Source organism: Delphinapterus leucas, chromosome 6 (assembly GCF_059928025.1).
Source record: "Delphinapterus leucas isolate spDelLeu-1000000601 "Yukka" chromosome 6, BTC_Dleu_Yukka2, whole genome shotgun sequence".
In the NCBI taxonomy this organism is placed as follows: Eukaryota; Metazoa; Chordata; class Mammalia; order Artiodactyla; family Monodontidae; genus Delphinapterus; species Delphinapterus leucas.
In genome coordinates, this window is record NC_143134.1 from 117,189,117 (window position 1) to 117,207,263 (window position 18,147).

The 18,147-nt window shown below is 56.2% G+C and overlaps 1 protein-coding gene across 2 annotated transcripts; it reads right to left on the bottom strand.

Annotated features, from left to right (window-relative positions):
* Nucleotides 1–4,677: 4,677 nt before the first annotated feature.
* Nucleotides 4,678–14,514, bottom strand: AK1 (adenylate kinase 1). 2 transcript variants are annotated; one of them, XM_022578660.3, is made up of 7 exons: nucleotides 14,417–14,514; nucleotides 11,450–11,488; nucleotides 9,879–9,914; nucleotides 9,561–9,724; nucleotides 8,639–8,755; nucleotides 6,211–6,402; nucleotides 4,679–5,965 (listed from the first exon to the last, which is right to left on the bottom strand). In XM_022578660.3, the coding sequence occupies exons 2-7, from the start codon at nucleotides 11,454–11,456 to the stop codon at nucleotides 5,897–5,899; spliced, it is 585 nt and encodes a 194-aa protein (XP_022434368.1). In that variant the 5' UTR covers nucleotides 11,457–11,488; nucleotides 14,417–14,514; the 3' UTR covers nucleotides 4,679–5,896. The 2 variants fall into 2 exon arrangements, with proteins under 2 accessions (XP_022434367.1, XP_022434368.1); XM_022578659.3 differs by lacking the exons at nucleotides 11,450–11,488; nucleotides 14,417–14,514 and adding an exon at nucleotides 10,220–10,305 and having other exon boundaries at nucleotides 4,678–5,965.
* Nucleotides 14,515–18,147: the final 3,633 nt, after the last annotated feature.

Consider the following 18,147-nt stretch of genomic DNA (forward strand, 5'->3'; position numbering starts at 1 on the left):
TATCCAGACAAATAGCTTTATTTATTTATTTACTTTAAATGTATTTATTTATTTTTGGCTGAGAGGAGGTAGATGTGTCCATTGGGACGGAGCGTGCATCTGGAGGGCAAACAGGAGACCACTAACTCAAGGTCTGTCCTTATTTATTTATTTTATTTATTTTTATTTTTGGTCTTGCTGCACGCAGGCTTTCTCTAGTTATGGCGAGCGGGGGCTACTCTTCATTGTGGTGCGCGGGCTTCTTATCGCGGTGGCTTCTCTTGTTGCGGTGGCTTCTCTTGTTGCAGAGCGCAGGCTCTAGGTGTGCAGGCTTCAGTAGCTGTGGCATGCAGGCTCAGTAGTTGTGGCTCGCGGGCTCTAGAGTGCAGGCTCAGTAGTTGTGGCGCATGGGTTTGTTGCTCCGCAGCATGTGAGATCTTCCTGGACCAGGGCTTGAACCCGTGTCCCCTGCATTGGCAGGTGGATTCTTAACCACTGAGCCACCAGGGAAACCCAGACAAATAGCTTTAAATACCATACATATACTGGTGGCTTCCAGCTTTGTGTCTCTAGCCAGAACTCTTCCCCAGGCTCCAGGCTCTTAATAAGCAACTCACACTTCACACATTCAAAACTGGGCTCTATTCGTCCTCTGCCAACTGTTTCTGCCTCAGTCTCCCCATCTCAGACCATGACAGCTCCCTCCTCTCGTTGCTTAAGACTTAAGGGTGACCTTGACTCTGTTATGCCCTTCATCCAACCTATAAGTAAATCCTGTTGTCTCCTCCCCCCAAATTCCCATTGTTTGTGGGGTTCCCACCACCCTACAACTGCCACTCTGGTCACCACCAGCACCTCTGGGAATATAGCAGTCACTGCCTCAGTGGGCTTTCTTGCTTCCACCTTTGCTCCCAGCCCATTCTGTACACCGTAAAGGGAATCCGTTAAAACCAAGTCAAGTTCCATCCCTCCTCTGCTCAGTGCCCTCTGCAGGCAACCATGTCACTCAGTGTAAAAGGCAGAGCCCCTTAAATGGCCCTCAAGGTTCCCCACCCCTGTCCCCTCTTCGACCTCTTCTCTTCCCCAACTTGCTCAATCCACTGCAGCTGGCATCCTTGCTGTTCCTTGAACGTACCAAGCACGTGCCCACCTCAGGGCCTTTGCACTTGCTGTTCCCTCTCCTTGAAACACTGTCCCCCTAGATAATCACGGGTCTTGCTCCTCATCCTTTAAGTTGCAGATCAAATGTCACACGGGCAGTGCGGGTTTCCCATCGCATTGTAAATAGCCCTCTCCCCACACCAGCAATTGGACCTTGGGTGCATGTCCCCATCTGACATACTATATATTGTTTATTCTGTCTGTCTCCCTCTTTACAACAGAAGTTCCATGAGGGCAAGGGCCTTGCTTTGTTTGCTGCTGAATCCCCATCGCTTAGCATAGTGCCTGGCCCATGACAGGCGTTCAGTAAGTGCTCATGCAATGAATGAATGGACTTAACCACTGGCCTACACAGCCTGGGGTCTCACATGTTGTGATTCTGAGTCTCCAGGGTGTGGGTGTTGGGGGCATTCTGAGCCCAGGGACAGGGTTTCTGAAGAGGGCAAATGACTCCCCAAGGATACAGGGAGGTGACCAGGGTCAGTGGTTCTGCCAGACTCTATTCTAGAAGAGGGAAATCCCTCAAAGTCTCCCTCTCTTTCCCCGAGGAAAGGTCCTGGTACCTGCCGCCTCCTGGGTGATGTTGACGTTCTTGATAAAACCCAACGATGCCCAAGGTCTAGAGAACCCATGAAGACCACCTAGGAGGCAGAAGGATTCCACTGGGCCAGGATTCTAGAACCTCTGAGTTGTAGGGACTCTGAGTTTATAGGAAGAGAAACTGAGGCCCAAGAAGGGGAGAGACTGTCCAGCACCCCATGAACCACAGTGGGAAGCAGAGGCAGGAGAGCCTGCACCAGAACCCCAGGATGGGGACAGAAGCAGGAGAGGCAGGCGAGGGTCTAGTCCTGTGCCCCTGCCTCGCTGTGTGACCTGGGGCAAGCCACATAACCTCTCTGGGTCTGCTTGCCAGAAAGGAAGCCCTGTGCTCGCCTGCTGCGCATGTCCAGTAGGGCTCTGCACCCCCCCTCCAAAGCCCCCCCACTGTGGAGCCGCCAGGCCTTCCTGTTTACTCGAGGCCCCTCTCGCGTCTGGGAGGCGACAGCCTTGGCCTCCTCTGCTCCCTGCTTCCGCTTCCTTCCTCTCCCACTTCAGTGCCTCCGGCCAGGCCCTCAGGAGCCCTGAGGCCAAGACTTAGGGGCTCAGTACACGGGAGGCACCTGAGGACACCACCCTATCTGGGAGCCCACCCTGCCTGAGACCCTGAAGTTACAGAGGCGCCGTACCAGTCCCCCGGATGGTTAGAATGTTCCAACATCTTGGGACAAGCCTGGAGTGTCCCCAGAGACCTCAAGAGTGTGACAGCTTCTGCCGTCTCAGATCCAATGCCATGTCGCCCTCTCAGCCCACCACTAGGGGCTGAGCACACGCTGACCCTAGAGATGCCCCCTCCTCCCACGCCCTCCCTGGGCTTCCGCCTCCACAGAGCAGCTTCTCTCTGAGCTCCTCAAAGTGTGGGCCTCGGACCAGCAGCTGGGGCCTCCCTCCCAAACCAGACTTGCTGAATCAGAATCAGCTTTTTTTTTTTTTTTTTTTTTTTGCGGTACGCGGGCCTCTCACTGCTGTGGCCTCTCCCGTTGCGGAGCACAGGCTCCGTAGGTGCAGGCTCAGTGGCCATGGCTCACGGGCCCAGCCGCTCCACAGCATGTGGGATCCTCCCGGACCGGTGCACGAACCCGTGTCCCCTGCATCGGCAGGCGGACTCTCAACCACTGCGCCACCAGGGAAGCCCCAGAATCAGCTTTTTAATAAGACCCCAGGGAGATGCGTGTGCAGGTTAAAGCTGGAAGCGCTGCGGATCTGACCATCCTGCCCGGTTTAAAAACCCTTCCTGAGCCTCGCCTATTAGGTATTCCTGCCCCAAAGGCTTCACTCGCATCTACGAAGACTACAACTAACTTCCAGTTTACAATAAATTCAGGGGACGGGGCAGCTAGTTAAACACACCACGAAGAAGCAACAGACAAATCTGGAAGGAAGAATTTTCTGCAGGACAGCTGATCCCGTCACAGGCCAATGTCAAAGAGTAGGAAGGGCGTTCTAGGTGAAAGAGGTTTAATGGACATCACAGCCAAATGCAGCGTGTGGTCCTGGATAGCGTCCCGCTTTGACCAAAGGTACATTTTGGGGACAATTGGGGAAAATTGCGTGTGGTCTGATTATTACCTATCACAATGTTACTGTAACTTAGTGTTCCTGGACCTCTGAGTTGTGGTTATATAGGAAAGTGTCCTTATTTATTGGAGAGTCACGCTGAAGTCAGACTTCAGTGGTGAAATGTTCTCATATCTGTGATTTACTTTAAAATAGCTTGGCAAAAGTAAAACAATGAAGTATGGAAAAATGTTACCAATTACTAAATCTCGGTGATGGGTATATGGGTGTTCATTATATTATTTCCTCCAATTTTCACTTTGAAATTTTTCATTAAAAAACAAAGCTCTTAAAAAAAAAACAAAAAAAAAAACAAAGCTCTTTCTGAGCTTCCCATTGCTCTTAGGGGAAAGACTTGATACTTGAGTCAGCATTCAAGGCCCTGAGAGCCTGGCTGCCCACCACCCACCACCTTACTTCTAGCCTGCACTCCTGTCCCTCTAAGGCCTCAGCCCTCCCCACAGCTGGTCCTTTCCACCTTTGAGACTCCGCAGAGCTCTTCCCTCCGCCCTTCCATGCCCTCTGTCTCGTGGTAAAGCAAACTCTTCTGTACCCTCAAGGCCCCACTGCAGAGTTCCAGTTCAAGGCAACTCCCGCTACCAGGGGCTCCTCTGAGCTCTGTGCACTGAGCTGCCCAGAGCTGGTCTGGGTTGAGTAGGTGGGATGGAATTTTGTGAATACGGCTGCCCTCCTTCTGGGAGCCACAGCACAGCAGGCTGGGGGCTCGCGACCCCATCTTTTGCCAGCATAGCCGTTGCTCCAGAGACGTAACCCTCAAAGGGAGGTTCGCAGTGGCAAGGATGGGGTGGTGGTAGTTACTGGAGCTGTTAAACATTTTGTGTTTTTTTTCAAGTTTTCAAGGGTTTTTTTTGTTCTTTAGTGAATAAAGTGATTCCATGGTGAATAGTTTGGGTCAGCTTAGGTTTCCATAAACTGAAGACACACCTGAATTAATGAAGCTATAATTTAAAAAAATGAAGATATTGAAGACAATTTTGTCAGGTGGATTTCTCTTAGCTTTTTATCATCTCAGGGGCGTGTTTTTCCACTTATCCTTGCGCTGATCATGACAACCTCGACAGAGGACGTGTGTGTGCACGAGTGTGTGTGTATGCATGAGTGTGTGCGTGTTTTAGCCCAGTTTGACAGACGCGACTTGGAGACCCCGAGGTGGGCGGTCACAGAGTGAGTTGGGGCTTCCCGGTGCGGCCCAGGTGGCACGGGGCACAGAAAGACCAGCTGCAGAGACCTTCGGCCGCACCCCACCCAGGGCCGCATGACGCCTGCCTTCTAGAACCTATCTCCCCTGTGCTATCATTTATTGATCTTGTGTTCCTTCAATAGACTCATCTTTTAAAACTTAAATACGTTTATTTTAAAGGAAAGTTTAAATAACTACTGTAAATGGAAAACCAGCCGCACTTGCTGTAGGTAGAAGGGGACACACAGGGGCACCCTCAGCCCTGCACAGGATTTCATTCCAGCTGGGGATGCCCTGTTGAAGGCTCTCTTGGCTTTAAAGGGAGCCAGCTGGGCTTGGGACAGGTGTTAGGGACACGTGAGCACCAATGGAGACTTTCTCCGTGATGAGGTCAAAGAGTGAAAGAGAACAGAAGAGGGAAGATGATTCTCCCCAGGGGATTCCGGGGCAGCCCCCAAGCACCCCAGCCCTGCACCTCCCTGAGGCTGCTCTGGTCTCCGGTCCACAGGCCACGGTAACTGACCACCCACACCCCTTGCTCAGTGAGTTCTCACCCTAACCTTGGGGGAGGGTTGGGGGTAGGGGCACTGATCCTAATTCAGACTTGGAAATGGGCTCAGGAAGGGCAGGTTGTGACCTGTCCAGGACCACATGGTGGGATATCCTTCAGGTCTCACCTCATCAGGGAGGCACCCCTGACCATGACCCCCCCCCCATTCAATCCCGATGCCCTTTCCGGACCCTCAAAGCTTCTTGCACCAAGGAGGCCAATTCGCTGCCCACTCGGCCGGCTGATGTGTGCTGCCCCCACTGCCCAGGAAGCCCTCCCACAGCCCATGACCACACTGCCTGCTCCAGCCCAGTCCCCAGCAGGGGTTCGGGACAGAAAACATGCTCGGAGAGCTAAGGGGCTCAGGACCAAGGCCACACGACAAGGATGCAGAGGAACCCAGGCCAGGGCCCAGCTCTGCCTGACCACGAGTCCCCGAGAGCCAGGACCACTCCTCAGTCACCCAGTGTCCCCACGCCTGGCACAGCCCAGGCCCAGCACGCCATGTGTGAAGAAGGGCCCTGTGTCTTCCAACGGAGCTAGGAGAGGGGTACCGGCTGAGGCGGGCTGAGGGGTCCAAAGAGGAACGGGAAGGGGAGGGGCTGAGGACTCAAGGCTGGGGCGGCCACGCCATGTGAATCATCCCTGATGGAATCAAAGAAAAAGGAGTAAAACTGAATGTCCTTGGAAATTCCTTTAGTGCTCAGCTGTCCATGAAAACAGGATAAAGTGGCTTCCTCTGCCTGTGCTCCAGCCGGGCAGGGTGGAAGCGCTGAGCTCAGGCTGGGAAGGCCTTGAGTCAGGACGAGGGTGGGGCCGGGCTCTGAGCTGGAGAAGGGGCTCCAGCTTTGCTACTTGAGGGCGTCCAGGTGGGTGCAGACCTGGGAGAAGACACTGTCCACGGAGCCTTCGGCATTGACCTGTGGGGAGATGGGCCATGAGGGCAGGATGCCAGGGAAGGCTGGGTGGGCCCCACCGAGGCAGGGGGCTGACCTCTCCCGGAAGCCAGGCCAGGCTCCCCGAGCCCAGCCACAGTGGGCAGCAGCCCCTCATCCAACCAGTGGGGAAACCAAGGCCCAGACAGGAGGGCTGGCCCAAGGTCACAGCACTTTGAGGCCAAGCCAGGCACAGGCCCAGGCTGCCTAGGGCCCCCTCGGGCCCGCACCTTGCGGGTGATGCCACGTTTCTCGTAGAAGGCGACCACGGGCTCTGTGGCCTTGTAGTAGGTCTCTAGGCGCTTCTTGATGGTCTCTTCATTGTCGTCCACACGTCCGCTGGTCTCTCCACGCTTCAGGAGCCGCTTGGTCATGGTCTCAGGGCCTGCGTCCACATACAGCAGCAGCGTGGGATGTCCGATCTGCAGGCGGGGCACTATTTACAGGGGCCTCATTCCTGCCCCCTGGGGCCATCTCCTCCCCATCTTCCCACTTCTGAGGCCCCACTGAGACCCACTCAGACCTTCAAGCCCTTCCTGCAAGGCAGCCTGAGGGACCTTCCTAAAACCAATCTGCCCTGCCCCTCCCCTGCTCAAACCTCTTCCATGGCTCCCCAGTGCCCTCAGGAGAAAGTCCTAACTCCTTACCTGACCTACCCTTCCCCCCACCTCCTCATCTCGTGCTTCTCAGTCCTTTGCTCTCCTGGCTTCAGCCACGCGGACTGTCTGTGGTCTGGGCTCTCATCCACCTCCTCCCTTGCCAGGCCTTTGCTCATGCCGGGAACCTTGGCCAGGAACCCTTTCCCTCAATACCAAGTGCTCGCCTTCGGATTTGAGCTAAAATCTCATTCCTCTAGGACAGTCTTTGCAGATGCCCACCCCCCCCCAACCATCCCAGCTCTCTGCGACACGCGCTTCCAGTCCCCCTTTACTTCTGCCTCGAGCTTGTCTCAGGAGGGCCTCTGGTTATTTATTTACGGTCCCTCTCCCAGCCAGGCCTGGAGCCCCCGAGGGCAGGTAGGTGCGTCTTATACCTGCAAGGCTGGATATGAACTTGACAAAGGAATAAGGAGGGCTGAGTGAAGGGGCGAGGGCCTGCTGAGCTCTGGGGCTCTGAACAATGTCCCTGTCATTGCAATAAGCATTTCATCTGCGGGGAAGATTTGGAAGGGCCAGGAGGCCGACCGGTCCTCCTTCGGTGAGGCCCAGGCGCCCCCTGCTGTCCAGAGCCGAGAAGACCAGGTGCCTAGCCCTGTAGCCCAGTAGCACCCACAACGGCCCCAGGAGGGATGGGTTAACTTTCATTAACCACATTTTCTAGATGTGACCCTGAGGGCCTGAGGCGACATCATGCATCTGGTACATCAGGACGTGCCTCAGGGCTGCCTGGCATCTGACCTCAGGGTCCATGGCCTCCTAGTCTGAAGGAAACCCAGCCAATCCCCATTGCATAGATAGGGAAACTGAGGCCCAGACCAGGACAGACACTTTCTTGAGGTCTTGCAGCCATTTCGATGTCAAGGAATATAATATCCTCCCTCTGGATGAGGCTTAAAGCTATGGAAGCCCAAAGATGGCCCAGCCTCACAGAGACAGGCAATGAGGATGGAGGTCTGTCCTGCCCCAGCCCCCTAAGATGCCCGGCCCTCCCCGCAGGCATTCCCGCTGCCGAGAAGCCCTCCCTGAGCCCACACCCACCCTTAGAGGTCAGCAGACCTCTCCCTCCTCCTGGGCACTTGCGGTTTCATCTGTTTCCCCCATATGGCCTGTGACATCAGAGGTATCGGTGTATGTGTGTGCATCTCTGTGCGTCCCTGTATCTGGATGTACTGCATCCGTGCGCACACGTTGCATGAGTGTGCGTGTGTGTACATTAGATGCTTGTGTACATGTGTGCATATGCCTCTGGCCTTGTGCATGTGTGTCTGTACCTGTGTGCACATGTACATGTGCTTGTATGCCTGTGGGCACATATGCCTGCACATGTGTGTGTTTGAGTGAGGTGCTCCCCCACTGTGGAAAGTCTTCCTGGGGGACACCCGTGCCAGGCAGCCCAGAGCCCTCATCCTCAAGGCTCACTCTTTCCAGCCAGACTCCCCATGGCACCTGGAAGGAGACTAGACGCCCCTCTGTGGCATTCGAGGCCTCAGCCCGGCCTGAACGTCCTCACCCACATCACTGCCGGTTGCCCTGCCCCACAGATTCTGTTCTCCCCACACCAGCGTGACCCTTCCAGCCCTATCCATGCTGTTCCCTGCCCCTCTGATTGTGTGTTTATGGGGTGCCAAGCCCCATTTTTGAAGGATGCATTCTCTCTAATCCCCACGCTGCTCCTCAAGGCAGCTGCGAACTGTCTGTCCCCATTTTGCAGTTGGGGACACCGAGGTTCAGAGAGGCAGCCTGACTGGCCCAAGGCCTCAAGCAGCTGAGCTGGAACCTGCGGCCATGTTTGTGAATTCCCCAGCCTGGTGCCTTCTCTCCTTCCATTCATTTTCTTCTAGACTTCTAGAAAGACTTCCAGAAAGTCTCCCTGGTCTCCCTCCTTGCCCACCCTCCCACCCGCCCACAATCAGTGTCTCTCTTCCCCTGCTCAGAACTGCCCATCACAGCAGCCTTCGCCGGCTCATCCCATGTCACAGCTCCAAGAGGTTGCACTTACCCTCCGCTCAAACTCTTCCCCCTGCTTCACCTCCCGGGGGTAGCCGTCGATCAGGAAGCCTTTGGAAGTATCTACCTTGGCCAGCATGGCGTCTCGGAGCATGTCCAACACTGTGTCCTGGAGGCGTGGCAAAAGAAGGCGGGGTCATGACCCCCTATTCTCCACCCCCTCCTCGGGCCTCTGCACGCGTTGCCCCACAGCCAGAAATGCCCTCTGCCCTAACACAGATTTCCCAAACAAGCCTCCCTCTCCAGGAAGCCTTCTGTGAACTGTGACGACTTGATTGATTGATTGAATCATTCATTCATTCGTTCATTCATTCATTCATTTCTTCATTCACTCAATAATATGACTAAGCCCCTCCTCCCAGCCTCCTGTCTGGGCCCTGAGGACACAGCTGTGAACAAAGCAGACCTTCCCTGCCCTCCGCAAACTCACAGTCTGCTGAGGGGACAGACAATTACACCGTTGATTTATAGTTTCCAAGCATGACATGGGTTATACGGACAAAGAAGGGAGGCTACTGGAGTATAAAGTTGGCGGGAGGGGGGGGGTCTTAGCCTAAGTCTGAGGAGTCAGCAAGGTATGAAAGATGAGGAGGAAAGAACATTCCAGGCAGGAAAGAGTGTGATCAGTGTGAGGGGACAGAAAGGCCAGGGTGGTGGGAGTCCGGAGGGGTTAGTGGTGGGAGGGGTTGGTGGTGGGAGGGGTTGGTGGTGGGAGGGGTTGGCAGGGCAGGTCCTGGAGGCTCCCGGGAGCTTCCGGAAGGAACTTTCTGCCAAGGGCAGTGGGGACCCTCAGGAGGGTTCAGAAACAGGGAAGGTCATGGTCCGCCTTGCTAGTGTGTCATGGGCTTTGCTGGCTGGTGTCCACTCAGGGCCACCATCACCCCCCAACCCTCACCCTGCCGGGGCCCACTCACCAGTGGCACCAGCTGCCCCTTCTCCATGATTTCCGACAGCATCTTTCCCCTGGCTGAGCCTGAGCTGACCTCAGCCCGCAGGAGGTCCCCGGTGGAGAGGTGGGTGTAGCCGTACTTCTGGACAATCTTCTCACACTGGGTGCCCTTCCCCGAACCAGGCCCGCCTGCAAGCGCCCGCCCATTCAGAAGCCCCGAGAAATGGGACAGGGTCTGCCCGGGTCACCCAGTGAAGCGGGGGCAGAGCCCAGGGTGCAGCCCCAGGCCCAGGCTCCCACCAGGGCCTGCAAAGCCCCTCCCTGCCTGCTGCCTTGGACTCACCCACCACAAAGATGATCCTGGTTTTCTTCAGTTTCTCTGTGGGAGAGAAAAGGGAAGCAGAGCTCAGTGAGTCACTGGACAGAGAACCAGAGGCACCTCTGGGATCCCAGGCCTGTGCTGGGCCCCAGGCAGCTGCACACACTCAGCTCGTGGTCCCGTCAGAGAGGCAGATGAGTCAGCCCAGAGTGAGGGATAACGGGGCGAGGAAAACTCAGAGACTGGGACAGGTCAGGGAGAAGAGGGTGTTCCAGGCCTGAAGGCTACGGGCTCAGCACACGCTGTGACGGTGACCCTCAGGGGCTCGGACGCCAACCCTCGCGTTGGCCAAGACGCCTGGTCACCTCGGGCGTTAGCGTCTTCCACGCTGCGGGCGTCTGGTGCCGAGTGGCAGGCCCGCATGGTCCTGCTCTGCTGTGTCCCCTGCCCTTCCCCTCCCGGGCCCTGGGCCAGCCTGCCTCCTGCCTTCCCTGGGCGGTACCAGTGTGGAGTTGGCAACCACAACACACGTTGCCCTGGAGACGGTTGCCGGGGTGGGGGGGGAGGGGGCTCTGGTGGGCACGTGGAACCCTTGCCCGGAGAGGGAGGGAGCTTACGTTTCAACCTCTATCTCAGAACTCAGCAAGACCGTAGCCCCACCAGAGAGGGGGGAACCTAGGCCTAGAGGCAGGGGCCTGCTCCAGGGATGCCAGAGCTAGGGCTGCGGCCGGGGCCTCTTCCCAGGCTGCCAGGCCTTCCCCGCTTCTCAGGGAAGTAGCAGCTCGCTGTGTGCACTTAGGAAAGAAGTCCCTGCCCCAGTGGGGAGGTGAGCTCGGCAGTTCCCCGGGGTCCTCCCAGCCACGGGGCTGGAGGTCTAGAGGAGCTGCCGAAGAATGACTTCTGTGGGTTCCCATCGCCTGCTGCCATGTGATGGGCTCAAGCCTGGGCGTGGGGGGAGGCCACAGCCCAGTGGCAGCGGACGTTCAGAGGCCCGGGGGTGGAAGGATGACCGCCGGCCTCAGGCCGCAGCAGCAGCCAGGACAGCTGGGTTCCTTTAAGAGCCGCCCAGGCCGAGGCCCAGCGCCAGGGAGGGACGGGTGGTGCTGCCAGGAGGCGGGCCAGCCGGGCTCTTGGCCCACGTCTCCCTCCAGGTCCCAGCCTATAGGAGCCAGGAGGGCCCAAGACATCCTCAAGACCCACCCCTGCTGGTCCGGGAGAGGGGCAGGAATGTGTCATTGTTTGCCTTGGCATTTGCACTCTTGGGGCCTCTCCACAGGGCAGGCTTTCCCTCACCAGTGCCGCCCCCGTCTCCAGAAAGAGCCAGAGATTCAGCTCTATAAATACCAGTGTAGGAGGTGAGCTGTGGGGCCCTTAGGAGCCTCAAGGAGGCCTCTTCCCTTCTAAAAGTAATCCTGGAGCTGGTATATCCTGTGAGAGGCCTGAGGAAGATGCTGGAGGCCCCCAGATAGGCCCCTTCTAGCAACCCCAGAGCCACATCCAAACCCTCCCCAAATGTCTCCCGAAAGCACACCCCCTAAACAGATGGGCACACTGAGGCCCAGGCTGTGAGCAGGAAAAGAGGGGAGCTTCCGTACCTTCCATCCTGCCGAGGTCTGGGGAGCCAAGCCAGCACTCTGCAAGACAAGGGCACAGGTGGGGAGGGTGAGGGGGATTCTCCTGCCTCTGCTCCCGCCCAGCCACATGGTGTGCTAGGCCCTGACTTCCTCTGAGGGTGGAGGGGCTGGTGGGGGCAGGGAAGGCCCAGGAGGCTGGGAGGACTTCACAAAGTCCCCTTTCCTCTGGATGCCTCCACTGTCCTGTCCCTGCCTCCTCCCTCTGGGGCCAGACAGCGGGGGCAGCACCGAGGGGCATAAACAGCCACACCAACAACTGCTGAGCTGCTCCCCTTGCGATTCGAAAACAGGCCGACAACGCTCCCCAGGGCCGGGGTGCAGGCAGGTGGGAGGGGAGCTGCACGTGTCCTCATCTGGGATGAGGTTTGGACTAGGATGCTCAAAGGACACAGAGGCCCAGGGTGGGAGAGAAATTTGCAGGGCTGCTCACGTGACCACAGCCTGTACGGTCCTCAGCTGAGGGGGTCCCCAGGCTCTCACCCTTGCACAGGCCCAACTTCCACCCTTGATGTGGCCCCTGCCCACACCTTCCCTCAGTGTGTAAATCAAGCCCAATGCCTCCTGGGACACCCCCCCACACACACTCTGCATCCACAGCCCCAGGGGTCTCCCTCCACCTTCCCTTCCCATCGGTGCCTTCAGAGTTACTGCAACACATCTTTGGCCCCCACTTCTTTACTCCCCACCCACCAGCCCTCCCCAAGGCCGCCAGCAAACATCAGAGACACTCTTGCCTTGGCCTTTGACCCTCAACCCTTGGCCAGCATTCCTCCTGCCGGGGACATCCCCACCCGGGGCCCCTACTCCACCCTCTCACTTTTGGCGTCAGGTTCCCAGGACCCCCATCCCTGCTCAGCCAGCCCAGGCCTCCTCTCCCAGCCCCAAACATCTACAGCCCCTGGACAGGCCCAGAGACCCCGCAGACCCCGAGCCTCTAAACAGTCCCTCCCATGTCCCCAGCATTGCGCCCTACCACCCAGCCAGAGGCTGCAGTCAGAGCGGACGCCCTTCTCCCCACTCACATCCACCCCACACACACAAGCCCCAGCCCTCCCCTCCTGAACGTCCCTCCAGTCCATGTCCTCACCGCCACTGCCGTGTTCCAAGCAGGGGATCTGGCCACTGCTCCAGCCTCCCGTGGGCCTCCTTACCTCCGTGCCCCACCAGGCAAACTGCAGGGTTTTCTCTGACAAGCATCAAACCACGTCTTTACCTGCTTAAAAACCCTTCCGTATATGGCCCCCTCAGTCCCCAAGATAAACCCTAACGTAGCTGACCGCCCCAACGAGGGCCCACAGCGCTTCTGCAGCCCTATCAGCCACTGCTTGAACTGCTCCGGCCTCCCTCACCCACCACGACCGTGTCCCACTCCAGGGCCCGGCTAATGTTGCACCCAACACCTGGATGCCCTTCCCCAAGGTGCTACTGTTTAGGACTCAGTTCAGGTGTCACCTCCTTCAGGAAGCCTTCCTGGACTCTGCTTTCCACTCCCACACACTGGCAGGTGACCGTCGCCCAGCATCACACACACCACACCGTACTGGGCCTCTCTGTTGTGTACTGCAGGCCTGTGTCCACCACACTGGGCCTGGCCCCGGCTGAGCATAGCCCCGGGAGCCTCACTCCATCCTCACAGTCACCTTGGGAGGGAAGGAGAGACTTGCTCCAGGGCCTGGCTGGGGTCACACTTGAGGCTACGTTTTCTGCTGCCCCGGGCCTGGCACCCACTAGGGCCTGGCACCCACTAGGTCCTTCAGCAGCTTTGCGGACCGTCCCGCTGCTCAGGGGCTACGAGTTATAACCTCTCTCCTGCTAAGTGTGCTTAAGGAAGAGTAACAGCTGGCAGCGCCTGTCTGCAGCTGGTGGGGGAGGGAGAGGCCCCCGGGCCAGGGACAGCCTGCCACGAAGACACCCTGAGGGCTGTTCCTGACCCCACCCTGCCCTGCTCCCTCCCGGTAACCTAAGCCCCTCTGTCCTGCTGGCACCTGCCACTTCTTGGTCCAAAATAACTTGGGTTGTGAGGAGTCCTCACAGAAGCCAGGGGTCCAGGGCAGAGTTGGGTTACGGGCTCCGCACCCAGGCCTTATAAGGTCCCCAAATCAGGGCCACGGCAACTCCTAATATGACTGGGTGGTCTGCTGAGGGGCCTGGGGAGCTGAGGCCCGATGGGACAGCGACTTCATCTCAATCACAAGGCAAGGCCAGGCAAGACCCAGGTCTCCCAGCTTCTGACCAAGAGCAGCATTTCCAGTGGTTGGCAACTGGTTAGGGTTCAAATCCCAACTCTATCACTCAGCTGTGTGACCTTGGGCAGCTGCTGTACCCTCTCTGGGCTTGTACCCCCAGGCCCAGTCCTGCTGCTGCTGGAGAGTCCTAGGTAGGTAACTGAGCAGCACGCAGGAAAGGCTCCATGGGCTGTCCCAGGGCTCCCACAGGGCCCCTGCTTTTCAGGAGGTGGGGGCAGGGGGCCAAACATCCAGGGGGCTTCCCGTCCCCCCAGCACTCAAAATGACATGACAGGATAGCTCCTCCCATCACCTAGGCTGCCCCTGCCCAGGTCCTCGGGGCAGGCAGTCCAGCCACAGCTCCCCCTCCCCAGTCCCCAGGTGGGACGTGCCAAGGGCAGGGACCTGGAGCCCCAAGAGTGCCGGCAGGACAAAGGGGTGACTGTCGCGGAGGCTGGGAGGGAGAGCAACACACACACACACACACACACACATCCACAATGGCACACACAGTGTGGCACTAATACCCAGAGCAGAGCCTGGGGAACACAGGCAGGCAGATGCATACAGATCGCAACCATGGATACAAACACACAGCCACACAAACCCGGAGGATACCCTGACACACACAAACACGCACCCCCCACTCCCCGCAGGGGCACCCCCCACACGTGCACAGGCACACACACGGGCACACACTGACCTGAGGGAGGGGTGCGGGTGGGCACCGGGGACAGTGTGTGCCCTGCCCGTCCTCGCCGGCCGCCCGCCCGCAAAGGCGACTATTTATAAGGCTGTCAGCAGCGCACGGCATGCCGGGAGCCAGCGCTCCTTGATGGCAGGGAGGGAGGGACAGAGGGAGGGAGAGCGGACCGGGAAGGAAGCGGGCACTGGACCAGAGCGGAGCCCTGATGGGAAGCCAGGCCAGCGCCCTCGCCGTGCACCTGCGGGTGGCTGTGCCTGCACACGCGTAGGGTACTTTACAGCTTCCCCAGGGTTTTTCATTCCTTCGTCACCCCCACTGTGCCCGCATCACTCCAGGCGGACGGGACCAGTCTTCCTGTATGACAGCTGGGGAAACATACCCAGAGAGGAGAGGCTCTTTGCACAAAATCCCACAGCAAATTGGTGGCAGAGAGAGGCCAGGACCAGGGATGGAGGGCACCAAGGCACGGATTCTGGGGGCTTTGCTGGCTGGACAAAGTCCCCCAGCCCCTCCTCGGATCCTGCCCAGAGGCCCCTGGGCCAAACCCACCTGGAACTCCTCCTCTGTTGGAAGGGACCCAAGAGCTCCTCTGGGACTGTAACTTCCCGGGACTCCAAAGACCACCCACATACCCATCTCCGAGGCGGTGGCCGTGTAGATTATAAAAAAAAAACCCAGCCCTGCTCCCATGCAGCTGCCAGGCAGCTCCCAGTGAGGCTGTATGAGGATGTGGGTCATTCAGAATGCTGAGGGCACCCAGATGGGGGACCGACAATCCTGATAAAAAAGAACAGCTCCCATTAATGAGACTCAGTGGGCACCAGGTGCCGGGCAGAGCATTGGACTCAGACCATGTCTGTCAATCCTTAAACACAGAGAAGGAAAGTGAGGGTCACAGTTGTAAAAGAACTTGCCTGGGGTTCCCAGGTAGAGAGTGATGTATTTACCCAGCATTTTGCATGAGACCGGGACACAGCAATAGGTGCCCAATGATGTAGCAGAACAGAGATGAGAGCCTAGGACCATGCATCTTCAGAACTCAGGCACTTGACCACTAGACCACATCACGACCTTGAAGGCAGCAGCCCCAGATGGAGTGGGTTGAATTTGGAATTTGTCTTGCAGGCACAAAAGAGCCATGGAAGGTGTTTAAGCAAGAGGATGAGACTATCAGAAGGGTGAGACCACCTTAGATGGGTGGTTTCTTAGCAACAACAGCAACCTGGACTCCAGGAGGCCTGGGCCTGATCCCAGCACGGCCACCTATGACGTCAGACAAGGTTCTTATTCGTTGGGATTTTAGTTTCGCCATTTGTGGGAGGGGTAAGTAGTGGGTCAGAGGGTCTGCCTTAGAAATTGTTTGAAAGGCCCTCTCGAAAGCTGTAGGTGGTTGTGTGAACTGGCAAATTGATGATGGGGAAAGCAAATTGATGATGTCAATCAAACTTTCAAATGTGTCTTTCTATTCTTAGGAATCCCACAAGTGGGTGCAAAACATGTACAGGATGTTCTCTAGTGCCAGTGGAGACTGACTGATGGGAGGGACAGTGGCACAGACAGTCAGGCTGGGGAGATGGCAACTTCCCTAGAGTCAGCTGGAGAAAGGAAGCTGGAGGTCTGTGTAGCTGCTGGGGCAAGAGAAAGAGGCAAAAGGCCCAATAGCCCTGATCTTATCCCACCTTCATGAAAACAATTCTAAACATGCGGATGTGTATGTGCGCATGTGTGTAAAATCTATCCCTAAACTTTTTTTTTTTTTTTTTTTGCATTTCAACATCTCTGAAATCAGGCTTCCCTGGTGGTACAGTGGTTAAGAATCCGCCTGCCAATGCAGGGGACAAGGGTTCGAGCCCTGGTCCGGGAAGATCCCACATGCCGCAGAGCAACTAAGCCCGTGGCCACAACCACTGAGCCCATGTGCCACAACTACTGAAGCCCGTGCGCCTAGAGCCCGTGCTCCGCAACAAGAGAAGCCACGACAATGAGAAGCCCGCGCACCACAGTGAAGACCCAACACGGCCAAAAATAAAAACAAACAAATAAATAAATTTATAAAACAAAACAAAAATCTCTGAAATCGTTTTGTCTTATAATCAAATCAACGGTATCTTAAAGTTGATGAACTACAGCAGAACTGAGAGAGCAGTTGTGTGCACAGGATCGCCTGGGTGGGGGTAGGACTTTCACTTCTTACTTAAAGGCTTCTCCATGCTTTTTTTTTTTTTTAAATACAACAAGCATCTATAGATGTACCTTGAGGACATGATGCTAAGGGAAATGAGCCAGTCACAAAAAGACAAATATTGTATGATTCTACTTATACAAAGTACCTAAAGCAGTCAAATTCATAGAAACAGAAAGTAGAATGATAGTTATCACGTGCTGAGGGGAAAGGGAGAATTTCAGAGAGGCAAGATGAAAAATTCCTGGGGGTCTGTTTCACAACAGTGTAGAAAAACTTAATACTACTAAACTGTACACTTAAAAATGGGTAAGTGGTAAATCTTATGTGCTTTTTTTCCACAATTAAAAAAAACCTTAAAAATCTTAGAAACTGAACAAAATATATTTTAAGTACCTGTTTTAATTATTTCCTTTGCGCATGATCTATGGATTTTCCACCAAGGCTGGGATATTAAAGTTTCAGGATTTTTTTTCCCGGCTACAATCTTAAGAAAGAAAAAAAGGGAGAGGGGAAGGGAGGGAGGGAGGAAGGAAGGAGAGAAGTAGGGAAGGAGAAAAGCAAGGAAGGGAGAGAGGGAAAGAAAAAAAAGTACACGGAAGAAAAATCTGAAAGATTGAACCCTAAACTGTCAACAGGGAATAGGACTGGGTGATACCCTCGTTTTCCATCTTACAGTGTTTGTATAGTTCAAGTTATTTTAAAATATAAAAAAATACCTAAAACATAACCGTACAAAATGAAACCAAGTCTTAAAAAACATTTTAAAATATTCTAGCTAATAAAGAATTCCAATGAGCCAGCATCGGGGGATATATCTTGGGTGGCCACTCTCTGAGGTGCACAGCTGGATCCATGTGTCCAGCACATGGGGCTCAGGTGTGGGGCTGCCCTGGGCGGGCCTGGCTGGACCGCAGAGCATCCGCAGGAAACAGCTGGAGTGGCTGCTTCGGGCAGCACATGTGGGGTTTGCAGCTGGTGGGAGATGCCCCCTCGCCCAAGGAGGAGTGGGGGGTAGGGGCCTCACAGGGGTAACTGGGTAAAAGAGTTCACGGGAGGGCCCTGAACCCCAAATTAGGAGGTGGATTTGGTCCTGACCACAGTGGGAAGCCAGTGAAGTTTTCAGAGCAAAGCTGGCCGTGATGAGGTGTCTTCAGGAAGTTAACTTTGGCCATGAGTGGAGCAGTCTCGGCTGGGTCCCATCTGAGGCAGTGAGAGCATGTGGGGTTGAGGACTAGACCCTGGACCTCCTGCCCTCATCAAAGTCCTACCTGCTGACGCTGAACTGAGCTTTCCTAGGGTCCACCCCCAGCAACCAACCCCTCTTGACTCCCTCCTGCTGACCTCCCTGAGCGAGGCCGTGGGTCCTCCCACTAGGCTTCCATTCAGGCCCTTCTTCCCACCTGACATCCGCTCCCTCATCAATTGCACCTAACACAGCGCATGGCACGTGGCCACCTATTGAGCCAATGTATACATGAACTGAGACAAATGCAGGGGCCATTCCCGTTGGCCAGCTCCGTGGCCCCCATCCCGCTGGCCCAGT

Bases quoted from the DNA above. Each gene is read 5' to 3' on its own strand.
- AK1 (XM_022578659.3), bottom strand. From the start codon at position 10,277: ATGCGGGCCTGCCACTCGGCACCAGACGCCCGCAGCGTGGAAGACGCT. The intron at 9,915-10,219 runs GTGACCAGGCGT...TCTCTCCCACAG, and splicing joins GGAAGACGCTAACGCCCGAG to AGAAACTGAAGAAAACCAGG. The intron at 6,403-8,638 runs GTAAGTGCAACC...CCCCGCCTGCAG, and splicing joins GGGAAGAGTTTGAGCGGAGG to ATCGGACATCCCACGCTGCT.